The 20,840-nt window shown below is 41.6% G+C and overlaps 2 protein-coding genes across 2 annotated transcripts in view; one reads left to right on the plus strand and one right to left on the minus strand.

The window, feature by feature from the left end:
• MCM9 (minichromosome maintenance 9 homologous recombination repair factor) overlaps positions 1-20,840 on the plus strand; it is a 47,993-nt gene that overhangs the window by 17,418 nt on the left and 9,735 nt on the right. Inside the window, exons 7-9 of the mRNA XM_066546126.1 lie at positions 16,122-16,296; positions 18,528-18,730; positions 19,772-19,975. Of these exons, the coding sequence (XP_066402223.1) occupies positions 16,122-16,296; positions 18,528-18,730; positions 19,772-19,975 (582 nt within the window). The remainder of the gene's footprint in view (positions 1-16,121; positions 16,297-18,527; positions 18,731-19,771; positions 19,976-20,840) is intronic.
• On the minus strand, positions 951-13,057 carry ASF1A (anti-silencing function 1A histone chaperone). Its single transcript, XM_066545782.1, has 4 exons — positions 12,661-13,057; positions 9,071-9,186; positions 4,440-4,616; positions 951-2,563 (listed from the first exon to the last, which is right to left on the minus strand). The coding sequence occupies exons 1-4, from the start codon at positions 12,767-12,769 to the stop codon at positions 2,351-2,353; spliced, it is 615 nt and encodes a 204-aa protein (XP_066401879.1). The 5' UTR covers positions 12,770-13,057; the 3' UTR covers positions 951-2,350.

Here is a 20,840-nt window from a genome sequence, read left to right on the forward strand (position 1 = left end):
GCACAGCATTATTTTTCCTGCTGTTGGTGGGTCAGTGCTATCCAAGCCACATGAGTGTATGAGGTAAGGTGGTGCCAAACTTCACTGCAGCATCCTACCAGTCAAGCCTGAAGTTTATAGCACCCAAGTTCTCATGCACAGATGACTTCTTAAACTTTTTAGACTGACAACAGAGCTTCACTTTTCCATTCCTCTAAATTAATTGGTTTGCTGGGTGACATAATTTTGCTGCCTAAATTTTGTAGTTGGTTTCGCAGTAGCAGCAATAATGGTTTGCTTCCATTGCTTTGTGGCATATGCTTCTAAAAAGCCTTCATGCTACCAGTGGGATGGGTTCTGGTTACAGCCTGTGCTTGGATCATGTTTTCATTTGAATACTCAATAAAGGCAAGGGTTTGAGATACTACTACAGTAGCCTTAATTTGAGGCAGACTTCACAAGCCTGTCAATCCTTCAGCAGATAACCAAGTTATTTACATGCTTACATTTATGAGCTATCCTAAATAGACTTATAAATAGAACATAAAGTGCATGAAAAATCTCAAAATGTCACTGCAGGCCTAAAAGTTGCAATATAATTGAAAATCAAAGATAAGGTTCACAGAATTTCAGCCCTCAAGTGAAGTAACTGCTAGTTCAGGGAACCAGTTTTTTGTGTTAAGTCCTGCCAATGAGTGTTAATATTTTTAGATTTCTGGTTATCACTTTAAACACTTAGAGAGAGATTGTTAAGAGCACATATTAGAGCTAGGCCTCCAAAGATGAATGGATTTCATTAATTCATTCATCCACCCTAGATGTGTACTGCTGAGTTTCCATACACAAAAAACATTCAGATCAGGCCATTCCTTTCCAGTTTCAAAACCACACATTTGAAATGCAGACAACTTCATTAATGATGTGGGAAGACAGAAGCACTGTCTTCATCCCATTAGAGAATGCAGAAAGAGAACAGCAAGCATTCTGTATTTATTCAGAGCCACACTGTTAATCATCATGAAATCTGCCTTTTTTTGAAGGGCCCAGAACCTACAAAGGTTCATAATTTGGGCAGTGACTAGTAAATAGAACTGTATTCCTGTAATCTGGCATGACAGATTACAATTTAAATGCACATACAGGCACAGTAAATATAAATAAGGCTAATGAGGATTGGAAGGAATAACTAAATTCTTAAGTGTCATAATAATGGTTTAAGTCTTGACAGGTTACTGCTTAGTTCCTTTTATCTTCAAGGATGCTTCCGGTAATAGGGATGTCTCACTGCAAAAGCTTCAAGGCAAGTAATGTATTCTTGAGTGTCTCATGCCTGCCACAACAGAGTTTATACCAGTAAATAGGATTGCCTTAAAGGCTAGAGAGAAAACAGAGAAGTTTAAAATTCCAGGTGTTTTCAAAAAAATGAAAGAAAACACCAAAACTCCTTACTACTACTGAAAAAAGCTACAATAAAGCATGCCTGAAAACAAACATACTAACCAGTAGTGATCCATAATAATCTTACAGAAGAGCATATTTGGGATATTCACACTATTGCTTTTGAGGCTTAGAATCTTCCAGTAATTGCTTGCATCCTTCCAACCACTTGCATATGCTATTAGGGTAGCATACCTTCCTGAAAAAAGGCTCTGTCCTAGGTACGCACCCCAATTCACATGAAACACTGTCCTGAACAAAACCACAGTTTGACTAAACAGCAGCAGCAAGAGATTTAAAAAAAAAATCCTAAAATCCAAGACAGCAGATGGTAAATCTCAAATTGCAGGCTTTAAGTAACAAGTATGTGCCTTGAAAGGAAAAGAAGCTTGCACCTAAAATTATACTGTGCTGTCTGCTTTCAGAGCAAAAGGACATTTTTGGACTTTGTTATTAAGAGATACTTTCTTTCTCTGCACTTCATCTAATGACAATTTTGTTCTTAAGATGCTATTAAAGGGCACTTTATATTTGGCAATCTGGATAGCAGAGATGAGGACATGGCACTATTCCTTCATTTTGCCTGAATGTTTTAACTTTTAAACTTTTTTTAGCTTTTAATAGTGCTTACAAAGTAAGGGGGGAGGGGAGAGAATACATATACTTTAATCAGTTTTGGTTTAGACCACATAGAATAACACATTAGAAAAAAAAGGCAATTACTTAAAAATAGTTGTATTTATATTTCACAATCTGCTCAAATACTGTTTGTTTGTTGGGTTTTTTCTGGGGTTTTTTTTATAAACTTTCTACAGGATGTTTTAAAACAAGTTCTTCACATTGCTTCAACTATGTACTTATGGAATTTGAGGGAAATAGTTCTGGTTGTTTTTACAGTTTAACACATATACAGTACCAAAAGGATGGTGGTTAGTCACATGCAGTCCATATGAGATTCTAACATAACATTTAGTGAATTTTCTGATGTTGACCACCCCTTTGATGCTGAAGGTAATGCATCTGTGGAAAGCAAGGACTGTAGATTTGGGTTACTGCTCTCTGCATCTTCCAGTTTTTCAGTGTTGTCCTCCCAATTAATGTGGAATCTTGTGACTCTGGGATTAGATGCCAAAATATTCCTCTGAAGCTGGGAAAGAAGAAAATATATGGATTGTAATGCGTACATCTAAAACTGGAGTTCATATGCATATAGATTTTTTCCTTTTAGTCTCTATAGCCTTGTTTGCTTAACAGTTTGTTTAAAAAGGGAGTTCACATCAATGTGAATCTATAGCTACTACCTATGGATCAGAAATGTGCTTACAGTACATCACTTATTATTTTCCCTAATATTCTCCTCAGCAAAATAACCACTTTCTCAAGAGTGTTTTAACTGTTCTGCAAGGTCAAGGCTGTGAAAGAGATCCACAAGTAAAGTGCAAGTGTTTATTATTTTATCCAGCTTTTAGTAAAGCAAATAACTTCTACCCCCACAAGGATTTTGCAAACCACAGTACTTCATCAAATTTTGCATCAACTTTATGGTATTTGCAATACCTATCAATTCCATCAACTTCTCATCTTCATTTAAAAGTACAACCTTACCTTTAAACTAGCACACTTCAGACTGATTTCACTAAGAGGATTTATTGACTAAAGTTTTAAAATAAAAACATTTATATTTGGAAAATACGAATACTGTGGCAGTGGATATGATTAGTCATCTATCTTATTCTCATGGCTGGCCTTCATTTTCTTTTGAAAACATGTGGCATTTGTTTATGTATCCAGAAAAAAAAAAAGCTGATTTTCTCCTTATTTTGAAAAGGGGTGAAAGAGTTTATATTCTTACCTGGAGGATGGCAACTTAGAGCCAGTGGACACTCACTATGGTATTTCAGAGTGATCACAGGAAAGGTCTGCTTTGTCCATTTTATTCTCCAAGAAAGTATACTCTCATTAAGTATTTCCTGACCCTTTACACTAACTAAAAAGACTATTTATTTTTTAGAAGCTGGTAGAGCTTATTGCCCAATAGTTAATCAATCACTTTAATAACCTTCTACTTGTGCACTTCCGTTTTTTCCCCAAGTCACATTAAGGACTCTGTACAAACACATGATAGCTTTTGCTGTTCTCTTCCATAGCAGCAAAGCTAGATTTCATATAAACAGAGAATGAAGAGAAGTAGTTCTAGGCATTCTAAATTCAAGTGTTTAAAGGGAGTCACCATTTTGGCTCTGGTAACCAACATAACAAATAAGTTATGTTTTAAGTGAAAGAAATAAATAAGAAAGGAACATATGCAAAGTTTAAGAATCCTCAAACTTTACTATAATGTTCAGTAATTTTTTTTAGTACCTGATCACTGAAAATAAAGTTAAGCATAGAAAAACATACTATTTCATTTCATCTTTTAATTCTAGTCCTGGTTTAATTATTACCATGAAGAATATATGTTTTTATAACTTTATCTGTATATTTCCTTTGTCAAATTAGACATTTATCAGATAATGATCTAACCAGGTTCCCATGTTCTCTCATTTTGCACCTAATTTGTTCCTCAGTTTGTTTGTTAAACTTTTGCAGAAACTGTAGCTCTGACCCTAGAACAGCTGAGTAACAACTGTAGTAAATAAATATCTACAACTTAGTTCCAGGTTGATGGGCTTAGAAAAAACATTCTGATGGTTGATGGCCTTAGAGAAACATGTTTTTTCTGAAGAACATGGCCATTTTATAAACAGTGGTGCAGGTGGGAATAAATCCAATAGTTTATTTCACAGTCAGTGTGAAAGTACAGCCAAGTCTTCAGGATGCTGGAAATTTTTGATGGTCTCTCAGTATTCACTAAATTTATGACAACTACATGGCACTTGCAGTCTGTCCCCCCAAGTATTTTCCATTATTTGATGCCTCATTCCATGCACTTAATGAAACCACTTGGGGCTTGGGTTTGTTTCTTAAACACCTTTTTCTATAAGCATACCTCTGACACATGACTAAAACAAAACATGCCTTACCTTAGAAAAATCTGGCTTTACTGGTGGATTCTCTCTCAGTTCTGTTTCAGTGTATTCATTGTTTACATAGTAGCCGACTCTAATAAATTCTTGACCTCGGTAAGTGCATGTAATTAGCACAACTGTTACACCTACTGCATCTGCATCTGGAATAAGCCCTGGGTTAGGTGCATCAGCCTAAATGTGAAAGGGAAAGATAAATTAAAATTGATAGCACATGCCTACCTAGCAGGGGACTCTCAAGTAGTGTGTTTCAGCAGCTAAGTAGTGACTATATTTAAAATTGTTCAAGTTAACCAGAAAATATACTGCTTTCACAACATCAACTCTAGATTTAGAACACCATCCTCCAACGACAGAATTGGAATACAGTAAAATTGTTTGCTGACATTTCTCATGGGCAAATGGCCAGGTTTGATCCAAAACTCCTTTTGGAGTTTTGATCAGCTGAACCATTGTTCACACAGGGGTATCAACATCACTCCAGTTCTACAGTGCCACAGTTCTCCAGCCCATCTTGATAATTTAGTAGAGCAAGATTATTTTCTCATACACCCTCAAGGTTGAATTGGTCTGTATGTGTGCTCTTAAGAAGACTATATCCTTAAAACTACAGACTGCAAATTATAGTTCAGCAAGAAAAGGGATGGGCTATGGTAAGGTTTGAGCTGTTCCACAGATTTCTAGGAAAGGAATTAAGAACTTTCTCTGGCTTCATTCCTAATACCCATATTCATTAAAATTTATGCCGTTAACTGCATCATCTCTCCAAGACACCTGAACATTTTCTACCAGTAGGCAAACCTAATTAATAGGCAACTGATACAATCTTCCTCAGTGTCCTTACTTACCATGGCTCTGCAGTTACTTATCAATAAAATTTGCCTCATAAAATGTGGCTCACATCAGTCCCTTAAAATGCCTCCTAACTACCACATCTATTGATAAAATGTGATGCCCGATTCTGCTGCAGGATTTAAAGTAACAGCAATACAGGCATAGTAAAACAGCTTCATATTTACAATTCCACATGAAGATCTGAAGTCAACAGTGAACACCCATGTTGTGAGAACAAGCTGGTATTAGTAATGTGTGTTCAGATGGTTTGGGTGTAACAAACCTTGCCTAATGACAGAGGATGAATGGAATTAATGCCTGTTGTCCCTCTCATTCCTACTTTTCCATAGTATTTATATGCTTCAGCATGGTGAAATTTGGGAGCTGCTGCTCATGCAGCATTGGCATCTACTCTTTGCCACTTGAATTTTAAGCCTTCAAACCAGTCTAGCTTTTTGTGAGAAGCTGTAGGCACTTCACACAAGAATTAGATGAGTCAGACCTCTCGGGTAGAAATACACCCAAGGGAGGAGAAGAAACCAGGGAATCAGGTAGAACTCCTCTTCCTCCAGCCCTGAAGGAAATAGAAAATGACTGAATGGCTTTACTACTAGCATAGGGGAATGGAAAAGATGGCCAAGAAACAGAAAAAATGCAGAAGCTTGAGGAAATCACAAGAACTGCCAATACCGTTTACATCATTACTTTAACTCAGTCTTGTTCTAACAGTGCCCAGAACTATCTGATCACTTTAAATTTCACAGTAATGGGCAACAGAAGAACCACATTCTGTTTAACTTCCCATTAAACTCAACTCCCATTCTAAGATAAGATCTTAGTCTTCCAGGTTCCCACTGTCATTTTCTGTCTTGTAATATCCTGTGACACAGTTCTGAACCCAAGGAAATACTCTGTTCTAATTCTACTTATCTCTCAAGCATTGTTTTGCTGCATGAAAAAGACACTGAAGACTGATTAAAACAGTTTTTTCAGATTTTTAGCTCCCTGGTTTTGTCTAACTCCTTAATTACTCAGGAGCCAAATATCATACACAGATGGCAGAAAAAAACAAGAGCTTGGTATGACCAAATGATAAATAAGCAGATTACATGCAAACAGATATTTTGTTGGGCAGAGGCAGTAGATTAATTTTTGCATAAAAATCACTGTCTTAATATGCCATAATTATGCTATAAATTACTCAAGAATTCGATGAAATCAGCCCACATGTTGCCTTGAATTATCTTGATTTTCCACATGATATTTATTCTCATAGCTATTGCTGCAGAGTAGGTAGCAAAGGTTATATGTGCACTTAAGGACAGTAAATTATTTATGTGCTTATATGCTCAAAAAGAAGTTTCTGTGATTTTATTACAAATTCCCAAGAGAATCGAGAAGGAATCAGGTTCCACTATGTATATCTTGAGATTTAAAAACAAATAGGCCAAGCTGTGGGCCTTTACTATTGAAACCTTTTTAAAGGTAATGTTTTGGGGGTTTAAACAAAAAGGTGTTTTTCTAAGTCTGAAAAGCACATTAATTGTCCATCTTTCTGTAAAGATGAATTCCCAACCTGTTTCACATATTTTTTCATCCAAGGTATTTTTGTCACGCTTGGTAATCTATCTGTGTGGTACTCCATTTTAGTTGCTATTTCAGCCATTTTCCTATCTAGAAAAATCTACAACAGATTATCTGAAAATTTTATACTCCTCTGCAAAGGTCCTTTCCTTATGCTATTCCCCATGAACACAATCTCTTTTCTTTGTGTCACATGCCTCCTGCAGTTCTGTGCTTTGCCCTATTCTTGCCTTCCCTTGCTTGTTTTCTCCGAATCCCAGGCTGCTTCAGCTTGGTGAATAAAATTGCTTCAGTCATCAGCAAAGGCTTCTTGCAGCACTTTGGGTTTTGGTGGTTTCCTGTGTACACATGTGCTGAGTCCTACCCTCACCTGAAATCCAGAGCCTTTGAAGTGTAATATACTCAGACCCAACCATGCTTCCGTAAGAAATAAAAAGTATATTTTAACAGATGGAATCTCTTACAGGACCTACTCCAATCTAAGCAAAATCTCTACACATCTCCTCCTAATTTAGCTGTAGTGTCATTTATAACCACAATACAATTACTGAGTCCATTCTACAGAAACTGCAAGACCAGTAAATTTAATTTGAGACCTGCCTAATCATACAGCCAAAGCGTGCCTTTTTTAGGCACCTGCTTCTTGCTCCTTTCCCATCACCATCAACAAGGAATCTTTGGACCTTTGATTGAGAACAGTGCATCTTCAAATTAGAAATGTAAATGCCAGCTGATTTTCCACCATACAAACACAAGGTAGCCCCTCTGAGAGCAATAGAGGATCACCTATTTCTGACCAATTAATGCCATAAGCTATAATGGCTTGATAATGGAAAAACTGTTAATAAATGATGCATTTGTTACACATCTGCTTTCTCTGTAGTGTGAAAAAATTAGGCCTGGCTCCAAAACCAAAGAGAAATGTTTCAACACTGATTTGGGTGTATGTGGTTAATAAATGCTGCAACAACCAGTCTAATCCTATCCTTAAGCCTGTTCTTTAAGGAAAAAAACCAAAACAAAAAGGCCCAGAATCAACAACAAACAAGCACCCACAAAACGCCAAATAAGCTACCCTTCCTGCAACTTACAGAATTAATCAGGATTGCCTCACAAATGTTGGTATTATTTTAAACCAGTTACAGCAACCATGAGAAATAAGGGAGTCAGCACTTCAGTGTTCTTTAATGCTCATACTTCAGCATGCATTTGCCATTAGTTAAGTGAATTTATAGTATTTGGGGAAAAAAGCGGAGTTCTTATAGAATAAGATTTACTCAGTTTCTGTCTGATTTTTTTTATCCAATGGATTTTGCTCTCAGTTTACAAAAAAAAAAATAAAAATCTAGTACTTCATGGAGAAAATGAGTTTTAATAAAAATTATAGTTTTGAATAAATAGACTAACAAAAAACACCCCACCACCACAAAAGAAGTTATCCCAAACAAAAGAAAGCTTCTGTAAGAATTCAGGCAAGTCTACTTCAGGTTTTCCCCCCTGCTTCTCACTGAGTTAAAATAGAAACAAGTCTAGGCCAGTAAGTCATCTTAGTGTTGCTCTTTCCCTGTTTTCTTTTCCTTCGTTATTCCTTATTAACTTTTGGCATTAACAGCAGTATTTGATAGACTGTCACATGTTCTAGACGTTTTCTTGCAGTCTTGACCTACACACTTGTGTACCTCCGATTTACCAGTGAATTTCTATCTTTATTTTAGAAATCACTGTATTTTGTTATGATTTAGCATGCTTAGCCAAACATCACAGCTGACCATGTGTTCTGCCAAACAGAAACAAACGTCTTGATTATTCCAGCTGAGTTTTTCAATTAGTTTGTTGGTCTGATCCTCTGTAGGTGTTGTGTACATTAACCTAGTGCTCCTGATTGTCTGAAACTGCTACCAGCAGCAGAAGAGGTGAGCCTGATGGTGCTGGTGTAAACCAGGCACCTGGCACTGCTGATTATGAACCAGACTGGTTAAAATTATCAGTAGCTATGGGAACTGTGCTTTTATCAGTTATTATTGATACCACAAATAAAAAATATAACCAAGCAATACCAGAGGCAAGAAGTACAAGCTCAAGAACAGACTTTAAAGGAAGGTATATCATACCTGAGGGGCTCACTGCAATATTTCAAGTGCCTCTTAGTTTGATACAGTTATCCCATATCAAATTAGCACAACTTTTAGAAAGGGTTAAATCAAACTTACCTGAAATACAAACATGTGTCTGCCTGCAGGAACAGGTCCAACTAAAACAGAGTCTAACACCTGATCATACTCTTCACTTTCAGCTGAACCCACATAAATTATTTTCCATTCCAAATCTACATAAAAAAGAAGAAAAAAACAAACATTATTTGTCATTACAGTTAGGGGGTCTTCCACTCTTGCCCATCTACAATTTTGCATAGCCTAAAATTACTTCTTTGTCAACAAGCCTAAAATAACAAGGACCTGTCTTCATCAGAAAAATTTACTGATGCCTGACCCTCATGAAACAGATCATCCCACTTTCTCTCTCTAGTCAGATGTACCACAGGAATCCCTCTATTTTTACAGTGAGGTTAATTTTCAAAGTTCATACAGAGAGTAGGACCCTTTTACTAACTGGGAGCTGTGTTGAGCATCTTCTCAAAGTCTGTCAGAATTTGCAGCAGAGGGATGATACCTATAAATCATCACATCCTTGAATACTGACTAACCTCCCAAAACCAAAATTCCCACCTTGCACATACACACCTCAAAGCTTAAATTACACAGATCATGGAAAGTAGTTAATTGAGTAAGAAACCCCCTGGGCAAGCTCCAGGCACACTAATTGTATGCCCCCCTTTCTTCATATGTCACTTGTGTTACCTGGGAAGTACATAAAATTGTGACAGCATGACTAGACCATATTCTTAAAGACAGTGATGATTGGATCTTATCTACATCCTGAAATTGAATTATAGACCAAAAAAAAAAAAAAAATCAGTGTAGCATGTTGCTTCTTAAAGGCATGCACTAAACTAACATTTATTACAAATCAGTGTTTTCTAACTCAGCCTCTTCCCCACAGATGTTTTAAAGTTGAAACTGCAAATTAACCCAAATTAGCTCTTCCTGGGTCAGCTTTTCACCTTCCCTTTTTGATTCAAGAAACAGTATTATTCACACATATGAAACTAATCTTGCAAGACAGGATTTTGGGGTTATTAAAACAAGAGGGGAAAAAAAGAGACCACCATTACAAAAAACCATAACTAACACTTCTTAATTAAGCTGTTGTTTCAGAACTGTACCTTAAAAACTTACAGGTTGTATTTCTTTTTTTCCCTGATTGCCTTTGCAAAACACAAACCTGTAAGCTATTACATTAACTTGATTAGTACACTTGGCAAATCCAAAGGTCTGCCTCATGGTTTCTGGATGCAGGAATGGAATTTAAGCATAGAAAAAAAAAATAGCACTTGGAATAGAACGTGACTGCTTAAAGACTGCAACTCTCTTTCCTCATTAGTGAATTCTTCTCACTTATTTTGTTTACCATTAGTGCAGGTTTTGCAGGTTTAACTATCATAATAAACAGGGCTTGGGAAGGGATTTTACTCATCTGTACCACACAGCAGTTTCCTAGGTACTGTATCAGAGGTTTTATTTACCTTTTAAGCATGAAGTACTAGCTGTTGTCAGTATTGCACAGGACTCATCCAGGATAATTAAGGAACTTTCTTGTCTGCATCTGAGGACAAATTACTACTTACAAGAAGTGAGGACTTTTAGGCTGAACTGCTTAAGACTACCACACCATCCTGTGCCATTATTCTAGGAGAACAAAATGTAATTTGTTCTAAACAACTCATAGTATTTAATACTAAGTGTAGATTTTTTAAAAGTAAATTTTAAATGTTATTTAAGTATGTTGATACAGAACAACCATTTTAGGAGGGCTGGAGTTCATGGATTTCATTTTAGGATCATTATTGCAGAGCACAGGCCGAAAACAGCAAAGTAAATAGATGTATTAGCATAGGAAAGCTGAGGCAGTGACTTTTTATCAAGTATACAATGGCTGTGTTTAATCTTATTTTTAAATGTGAAAGACAGCAGCACTCATCCCTAATTTATCCTGTAGTCTTAACTTGCATGTTGGTGGGGGAAAGGAGCTGAGAATTCTGTATTGGACCATTTATAATTCTTCTCATCACAACTGTCCAGGATTAACTTTTAAGTAAGTCCCGAGTGTGAGGAGCGCATCACATACAGCTGTGCACAACTGGAAGGAAAAGCCTAACATTGCACAGAGTCCCTGTCAGGGGGCTGCCACCTGCCATAGCAGTTGCCACGGAGTGGGTCCGGTGCTGCCCCTCGGATGGGCAGGCTGACCGGAGGGATCCAGCCAGCAACGTGGCGGGGCATGGAGCACAGCTCCAGCCGCTGCGTCGGTCAGTTGCAAGAAGGCAGGAGACAGGCTGAGGAGGCCTAGAGAAACCCTGGCTCAGGCGAGACTTCCTCTGAAGTTCCCGCCACGGCGGCCGTCCCTCCCTCCCGCGCTGTCACCATCCCGCCGGCACGCACGAGTACGCGCTGCTGCAGAGGCAGGCGGGGTGAGGCGACTTAAGCCGCAGCGACAGCGAGCCTGCCATGGCACCTCAGCCAGGACAGCGCTCTTCTCCCTCAGCCCTGCCCTCGAACCTCCGCCCGCGGGGCTCTCTGGCGAGCAGGCGGCGCTGGGCTCCGCCGAGTGTCGCCCGGGCAGTGTCCTCTCCCGCTCACAGGCAGCCTGGGCGGGCGGCCTCCTCCTGCTCTCGGGGCAGCGGCCGCTCCCCGGCCCGCCGGCGGGCACGAGCGCCCCGCACTCCCTCCCTCGCCCGGAGCCGTTCGAAACTCCCGCCCGCGGGGCGACGCGCGGCCTCTCGGGGCGCGTCCCGCGGCCGCCCGGGGGGCGGCGCTGCGGAGCGCGGCCGGGGCGAGGGCGGCTCGCGGCCCGCCCGACTCGGGGGGAAGGCGGGAGCGCGGCGGCGGCCCCGGCTCAGGACCGGGGTCCCCGTGGGGCGGCAAGGCCGGGGCCATCCCCCACCCGCTGGCGGCTGCCAGTAACTTTCGAGTGACTTCCAAAAATAGTGGCAGGCGGGCGGCCCCCTCCCCCGCAGCGGGGGCTCCCGCAGCCCGCACTCCCCTCCGAGCCGTGCCCCCGACCCCCGCGCACCTACCGCGGCTGCCTGCTGCCGGCATGCGGGGCCAGCCAGTCAGCCCGCCCCTGCCTCCCACCGTGATTTTAGGTGGTTTTTTTTTTTGGTTTTTTTTTTTTTTTTTTTTTAGTATTAAAATGGAGCACGAGGCCATCGAAACGCATCCCCGCGGAGCGTTTTCCGCGCTCCGAGTACCGCCGGGGCTAAACACGCAGCATCCCGCGTGCCCGCGGGGATGCGCGGCCGCCGAGCCCGGTTCAACCCTCCTGTCTCCCGCTCGCTCCCCCCACGCACACACAAAGCTGGCAACATGGCTACCTCCACTCTAACAAGTTCCTCGCAACTTGAGGCAGCTCGCCGCCTTGCCGATGGCGGGGAGAGGCGGCGGGCCCGGCTCGGCGCCCAGAGCGGGCGGACACCGCCAACTTTCCCCGGCGCCGGGCTCGGCGGGAGCGGCACATCCCCTCGCCCGGCCGGCACATCCCCTCGGCTCGGCACGGCGATGCGGCCGAGGTGGAGAGACTGTGAAATTGTAGGCGCAGGCCTGTGCAAAGTTTAAGCCTTAAATGCTCCGAGCTCAGAGCCCCGGGTTGCAAAATCCGTATCGGGGAGAAAAATTCTACTCACCTTCAGACAGGTCCTCTATGCACTCGAATGTGATTTCGAACTGGAAAGGATTGTAGAAAGGAGAAGGATTATCCAACACCACTACATTGTTCACCTGAACCTTTGCCATATTTTGGAAAAAAACACAAACAATAGGCAGAGCGTGTTAACGCCGCGCACTAAAGTCCTCCGTGCCGGGCTCCCGCGCCGCACAAGCCCCCGCTCCGCTGCCCGAGCGAGGCTGCAGGGCGGCGACTTCCACAAACTTTTTTTTTTTTTTTTTTTTCGCCCCCCCTTTTATTTACACCGGGAACGCTCCACACTGTTCGCCGCTTTCCCTATTTCGCTCAACTACAGCCCATTCTGCCCCTGCTCGCCGCCAGCGCCCGCCCGGATTGGCCGCTCGCCGGGCGAGGGCCCTCCCTCCGCGGGCACGGCGGGCACCGAGCGCCGGCCAGAGCGGCCTCCGCGCGCGCCCGCCCCGCGCCGCCCCCGCCGCAGCGCCCCCGCCCGGCGCGCGCCGGCAACGGCCGCCAGCAACCGCCAACGGGCCGGGGGGCGGGGCCGAGCAGGGGGCGGGGCCAGGGCGGGAGAGGGTCCGGGCGGGCTTGAGGGAGGCGCGGAGCATCTGCTTCTCTGATTTCCAGGAAAAGGACTGAGAGCTTATCTCTTTTCCTCTTCGTTTTTTCTTTTTTTTTTTTTTTTTTCTTTCTTCTGTGTGCATTAAAGTCCAAGCAAGGGGAAAATCAGGAGGAAAGATCTTATTACGCAACTAGTCAGCTCTCCATTCGTGACCAAGAGGGACTCTACCTTAATTCAAAAGCTGTTGCCTTGCAATGATTTTATTTAAAGAAAAAATTAAGTACTAAGGTGCGACTTCATTTCAATTCCTGGCATATAGCTTATGGGACTGTGTTTATCCTGCCTACCACAATAACTTTTATTGAAATTTATAAGGTTTCGATTAATATATAGAAGACGCATCTTTTGTCAGTGTATTGTATTTAAAGTTGTGAGCCCTGTGAGCTGAAGAAGAAAGTCATTTCCTTTCAAAGTGTTCATCCTCTGCAAGTTGTAAACAATGTAAGACCGCATCCAGCTTGGAAAGTGCCCTAAGCTGAAAGTTGAGGCTGGAAGAATAGTAGGGCAAAATATCATAACTAAATTGGAACCATGGGTAGAACAGGGACAAAACATAATCTTTTGTCCATTCACTTTAGGCAAAATGGTAAAGAAGCACTGTATCTCAACAGGACAAAAAACTGCTTGCAACTAGAGCTCATTTTAAAGTTTTATTTAACCTTATTTATAAAAGGGAAGATTCAGAAGTGTTTAAAAGAATCCTAAGTGGTTTTCTTATATGCTAGGATTTTGCAGTATTGTATAAACAGCAACTGCAACGCTGGCTGCTTGGGAGGAGTGAAAAACTACTTAGGCCAGCATTCATGATGAAATTGTTCCCAACATCTTCCAGAACAAGCACTTTTGCTGTCAGAATGCACAAAACGAGTCTAATCAAGTAGGAAGGTGTATTAAGCTTTCAGCATCCCCTAAGAAGAATGTGAAAGAAAGCAGTGATTCACTTACAGGCTAAACCATCTTGCCTGCGGGGCTCCACCATGTGCAGAGGGGCACTTTCAGTTTTGGGCCCATTTCAGCCCTTTTTGGTTTTTGTCATGCTTTGTTTGGTGAGTTTTTATCTTCCTGTTTCTGTGCTGATTGTGCTGGGTGCTGGTGGCGTCCCAGGTGCCAGGAGCCCCCCCAGCTCAGGGCAGCGGGGCTGGGCAGTGGTGCCAGGCTTGTGAGCCCAAGCCTGCAGCCCACGGCAGTGACCTCTCGGCCGCTGGCAAGGGATATCCGTGCTGGGATAGAGCACCTGGCTGGCTGGGATAGAGCCCCTGAGCACAGCGGCCTTTACTGCTGGGTGCCCCGGGGAGGACGGGCTGTCTGCAGGGCCCTGGGGGCTGCTGCTGGAGAGGCCACCCCAGAGGGGCTGTGCAGGGAAGCAAGCATGCCTGTCAGGAAGCCATCCCCTTCCTCTATTTGTAGAATGTGCCCTGAAGCGCTACAAGACAGGACATCTGCCTGCACAGCAGCATTGCCAGTGCGAGGGCCCTGTGTGCAGTGCAGCAGGGGAGGCCATCTTGTGTGGCGGCAGGAGCCTGCAGCAGAGGCCATCTCATGGCTGCCATGCACAGGGGACAGCGCGGAGCAGAGTGACACTGCAGAGACAGTGACAGAGACACAGACACTGCAGAGCCACTGATGTCCCTCACGGCTCGGGGGGAGAGCAGAAAGTGCTCATGGCTCCAGGGGGGCAAGTTGTGTACCTCCACCACAGAATATTCCGAAGGAAATGCGCAGCCAGGCTCTCGTACTGCCTGGTACTCTGTGTTTCTGTAACTCTGCAGGGTGATTGATTGCCTACAGTGTTCGGCACACAGTCCAGGAAAACCAAGAAAGATTGGACATGGTGGAGCAGATTCCTTATTAGAATTTGAAGTACATATTGTGTTGTCAGGAAGCATTTAATTCCAGTAACTTTTTGCTGGCCATTTGCAAACAAATAGGTAGTGTGGTGGGCTGCACAGTGATGACAAGATCTTTTTTGCCCTGAACCAAATGGTGATTCTGTGATTCTTGTGCAGGTTTTGCCATAGAATTCCAGGAGATTTTAGGCTGGTTGCAGCTTGTCAACTATTAGGATATTTTGAGCTGGACACTGGAATGGAAAAGAAGGGCTAAAGATAGAGAAGAAGCGAGGAAATAGGGAATAGAAGGATTGGAGGGAGCTGCACATACTTGCTAATGAGTGGCTGTTTCCACAGTTGTGCAGGGGTTTTGACTGGCTATCCACCCAGTGTTTTTTTATTTCTTAATTTTTTTTTTTATTTCTTCCCCCATTTCATCCTTGGTCATCTTTGGATTATCATTTTTTCTTAATGCTTAGAGGAAACCAAAAACTCATAAAGAAATTTAATTTCCTTAGTTTAAAGAAAGAATTTGACTCCACTTTCTGGGGCCATGAGCTAAATGACAATTGACTTTTTTTTTTCCAAGCTTGTTTCACAGCTCCAAAATTTCTGTCCATTTTAGTAGCTGATGTGGAAGAGGACCTGAATGGGCCCGTTCCATAATTTTGCAATCTTTGCCCCAGTTTTCAGTATGATCTGCCAGATCTAGTCTTTGTATGCTAATCCCTTTTGTTCATTTAACAAAGTTCTAAAACAAGTCACAATCCAAGCATGGGAAGCTTAGCAGAATCTGCTCCACAGCTCCAGGCTAACCCACCTCAGCACTAGTGGGATTGCTTTCTGGTAGCTGTAAAGTGAATTAAATTACATGGTAGAAGTACATGATGGAGCTTCCTGCTGGTTTGCCCTCTGTCCATGGCTCAAGCCACTGTACTGGGTCCCTTTCTTTCACTCAAGTTTACTCCTGTATTTTAAGGAAGAGACTGACTGAAGTATTTGATTCTTCAGGTTTGACAGTGACTGCTGTGAAGGAATTTGGGGAGTGGAATTTGGAAGCTGGAGCACTGGTGCTTGCAGATGGAGGCCTCTGTTGCATTGACGAGTTCAATAGTATCAAGGAACATGACAGAACCAGTATCCACGAGGCAATGGAGCAACAAACCATCAGTGTTGCAAAGGCAGGGTAAGTGGCATGTTAGCACATGTGAGAAAACAACATGAGATTTTTCTCTTGTACTTACATGTTGGAGGGATGCTGATTAAACATATCTGTTTTCTTCATTGTATGGAATAGTTTTGTTGTCAACAATATTCCTGAACTAGACAAGTCAGTATTTCATAGGACAGTGCACTAGACCAGAGGCTGCAAGCAATCAGAATAAATACATACCCTCTTCACTGCTGGGTTTCCAATCTACTGCTATAGGCCAGGGCAGTTTTCTACAAAGACTTTGCATCCTTTTTCTTGCCCTTTGCTGCAAGTGGTTGAATAATCCTATGTGAAATGAGAAGCTTTGTGACTTTTTTTGTTGCAACTCAGAAAGTGGGGCTTTGTTTTTCCAAAATCACAAAATCACAGAGTCATTAAGTTTGGAAAAGACCTCAAAGATCATCAACTCCAGCCTATGACTGATCACCACCTTGTCAACTAGACCATGGCACTAAGTGCCATGTCCAGTCAATTCTTGAACACCTTCAAGGATGATGACTCCACCACTTCACTGGGCAGCTACTTTTTCAGTGAAGAAATTCTTCTTCATGTCCAACCTGAACCTCTCCTGGCACAGCTTGAGGCTATGTCCTCCTGTCCTGTAAAATCCGGTAATATTGCTTGGTAACCAAAGCACATCAGGAGATTTCCAGGCTGCTGAATTTTGTATGTTGGGTGTGGCATAACTATAAACTCCTGGTTACTTTAAGTTCCTCCCTTTCTTTTTTCAAAGTGGTGTGTGTTCAAATTTTTTATCTCCCCCACTACCCCTGCCCACCACTTGGATTTTTAAGCTCATATTTCAATTTGTCAGTCATATGCAGCTCTTATTCAGGCCCAAATTATTTCCTGGCTGGTATTTCTGAAATCTCTGCTACTTAAAAGGCATCACCTTTTCCACATTCCTTCTTGTCACCTTCCACTCAGCTCTTGCTCCAGTCACATCTTGGCTCCTCTAAGTGATCATATCCTTCCCTTATTGTGAGCATCTCCATCCTCTTCATCAGACAGCAGACAAATAATCAGAGAATATTCTGAATTGAAAGGAACCCACAAGGCTAATCAAATCCAATTCTTAAGTGAATGGCCTGTGTGGGGATTAAACCCACAACTTTGGTGTTTTTAGCACCATGCTCTTAACAACTGAGCTAATCTCAGGGTCATGTTGCTCTCACCTGGGTAATTACCAGCCTTTGCTAGCTGGGCACAAATACTTGGGATCAATATGGTCCTGTATCCTTAGTGAGACAGGGACATATTTCAGCTGAGTTCCTTGTTGCAGTTGTTTGGATTTGATAGACCCAAACACAGTTTGCTGTCTTGCACATAGATGCCCAGTTGCTCGCTTTTAAGGACTACATATAATGAGGATTTTTTTAATAGTAACTTAGCACACATAGGTTAAGCACCTTGTTAATTTAGAACTTATTTTGGTGCATGGGAGAATAAGGTTTTTTAAGGTTTTTTCCTGCTGGGTATAAGCTAGTGGAAGATCTGTGGTCCTTCCTCCCAGTTACAGAAGAACTTTGGACGTGAAGCAGCAGTTACTCAGGAGCTGACTAGAAATAGCTCAGTGACAAACCAAAGTTAGAATGCTTCTGCTGCTGCCTTACCCAAAAGGAGTGCATTTCGACTACTAGAGTAAAAATAATCTCTCCCCACATCTACAAGCACATGCTAGGACATAATGGTTAAGAGTGGAAAATGGCTGTTTCAGTTGGTATGGCTGCCATCACTGCTAACTTGGATTCATATTCTTGTTTATACACAGGAACAAAACATACATTCATGTCACATGTTATTTTGCTCTCTTAAAATATGAATTAAGCACAAGTGTTGCTTTCCATCATTCAAAAGTGTTAGTATATTGTACAATCCTGCAATGCAATATTTATTTCTGAAAAGTAGTGTTAGTTTTCACTATTTAAGGATCTAGCTGTACACAGAGATTTATTTGTGGCAATGTTGGTTGGTGCCTTTTGGTATCCAGATCACTGTCTGTCTAGTTGCTGTTCTCTGACTGAAAAATGCTGTACATATAATAAATATTAATACAATAATTGTGTACATTGTTTAGCTCTTATGGTCTTTCAAGATAAGATGGGCTCTTTATAGGATAAAACCACAAAAGTTTTTAAAAGCTTTGGAATCCTTTTCCCTATCCAATTTAATTCAACCATAATGTTCACCATACCTTTCTCCAGCTTGGTGTGCAAGCTTAGCACGAGGACAACTATCCTGGCAGCAACAAACCCTAAAGGCCATTATGACCCCAATGAGTCTGTCTCTGTCAACATAGCTCTTGGCAGTCCCCTGCTGAGCAGATTTGACCTGGTTTTAGTATTGTTAGATACAAAGAATGAGGAATGGGACCACATAATTTCATCCTTCATCTTGCAAAATAAAGGTAAGAGTAGTCTTTTTAAATCAGAAGGTTGGGTTGGGGTTTTTGTGGGGTGTTTTTTTTTTGGTTGGTTGGTTTCTGGTTTTGTTGCTTGTTTGGAGTTTTTTTGGTTTTTTTTTTTTTTATTATTATTATTTTTCTCCATTTTTTAGTTTGCTGTTCTTGAATCTTTCAAATTAATCAGTGTTTATATTTTTGTCATGGTGGTTTTCTGCTGTATGGTTGTTCTTCAAGTAGATCACTAATTAATTAAGAGGGGTGAGCTGAGAACCCTCTACTTTTACTCTGGGATCATTTATAAGAGATTTCAGCCCAGGCTGCTCAGTAAGTGGATTGTTTCCATCTCAGACCTTTACGGTGTTTGATCTGCAGATCCTACATGCCTTGCAATTGTACTTTCTATTAATCAGAAACTTGAATCAGGCATAATAGCTCAGAAATGCATGTGCTGCAGGGCTCAAAGAATGAGCAATAGCATTCCCCTTGTGGAGTTTGTGCTCTGGAATGAGGGAATGCAGTGTGATTTGATTCTGACCAGCCCCTTCCCCATCCACATCATGGAACATGGCTTCAATCCCCTTTACAGAAGAAGTGGTTAGAGGGAGCTTCTTCAGCTAATTTCCTTTCCCTTCCAAAATATTTGGAAAAATGTTCAGAATATGCCAGGTAGCTCTTGGCTCCAAAAGAGTAGGTAAAACAGCCAGAGGATGTGCATACACTCATGTAGCATCTTTCATTTTAAGGAGTTCCTGAGCACTTGGCACTGCCTGTACCATCTGGTGGCCAGTGAGGCTGACAGCAGTTCTCTAGAAATTACTGGAGGCTTTACTGTGGATTATGATATGGGAGGGATTGGATGGTGTGTAAAATTCTGCACTGGAATTTGACCAAGTCCTTGAGGACTGGTGTACAGACAGCCAGTGTGCCCCAAAAGTACAGTAATGTGTCTTTCATAGTCAGCTGTCTGTTTAGCAGGAGTTCCTGATCAGGAAGAAGCTTGATGTCTGTTGTTATAGAATTACTGACAAGGGTGTTGTAATGCAGACTGCCCAAGCAAATCAGAGAAGCTGTGGAGCATGGAAAGGATGAAGACCTACTTCTGCCTTATAAAATGCATACAGCCAAAATTGTCTGATGAGAGCAACCTGATCCTTGTTCGCTACTATCAGATGCAGCGTCAGAGTGACTGCAGGAACGCTGCCCGCACCACCATCCGCCTGCTGGAGAGCCTGATACGCCTTGCAGAAGGTAAGGCCTTGGCATTTCTATTTTTAAGCTAACAATTAACCTTTATGAAAGGAATAGAACAGTATAATTATAGCCAGTAAGCAGAGTAGCAGCTTTTCCATGGAGGTAGGGATAGGTGGTTTAGGTGATTCTTGTATGATTTTGTTTTATCCTTCTCATCTAAAGAGCCTCGGGGTTGGAGATTTTGTGTGAGAAAGGGTGGTACATTTAGACTACCAAAGCCAGTTTTAATTCTGACATTCTCATGTATATAATAAATATTAAAACCTCTAGAAAAAGTCACATTTAAGAGAAAAATCTCAGAAATTTTGTGTCTTTATGAGAGGCAATCTCAGGATTTACTTGGCTCCATTTGAGTCAAATATTTGCTCCTACTCTGAAATTATTATAACAAGATAAGCGTATTTTTAAAGTATTAATAATTCTAAAATTAATATCACAAAAATATAACATATTTTTTGTTTCCTGAAGTATTAGTAGTCAAGCCCATATTTTGTCATACAATTCAAAAATTTCCAACTCTGAGTTCAGAGTTGGAAATTATTTCATTTACAAGAAAGAACTCAAAGAAGCAGTAAGTCTCTGCTTATTTTATTTTATAAAATGGTTTTATTTTATAAAATAGCATCTCAATATTTTCAGGATGAATTTAAAAAAATGTACTGTATTTTGTATAGCAAGCATAAATGCAGTGTAGCACCTCCTACTTTAGATGTCTGCATTTTGTTCTCTATTTTGAGGGAAAGACATTCTCCATTTAAATGAAAGACATCCCTAACTTTTCAAGATTCACATATAATTTGCCCATTCAGTGTTTCTTCCCTTCTTATCAGTTCATGAGATTGGGGCTTTTAGTAGGATTTTG

The sequence above is a fragment of the Molothrus aeneus genome, chromosome 3 (assembly GCF_037042795.1).
Source record: "Molothrus aeneus isolate 106 chromosome 3, BPBGC_Maene_1.0, whole genome shotgun sequence".
NCBI classification, from domain to species: Eukaryota; Metazoa; Chordata; class Aves; order Passeriformes; family Icteridae; genus Molothrus; species Molothrus aeneus.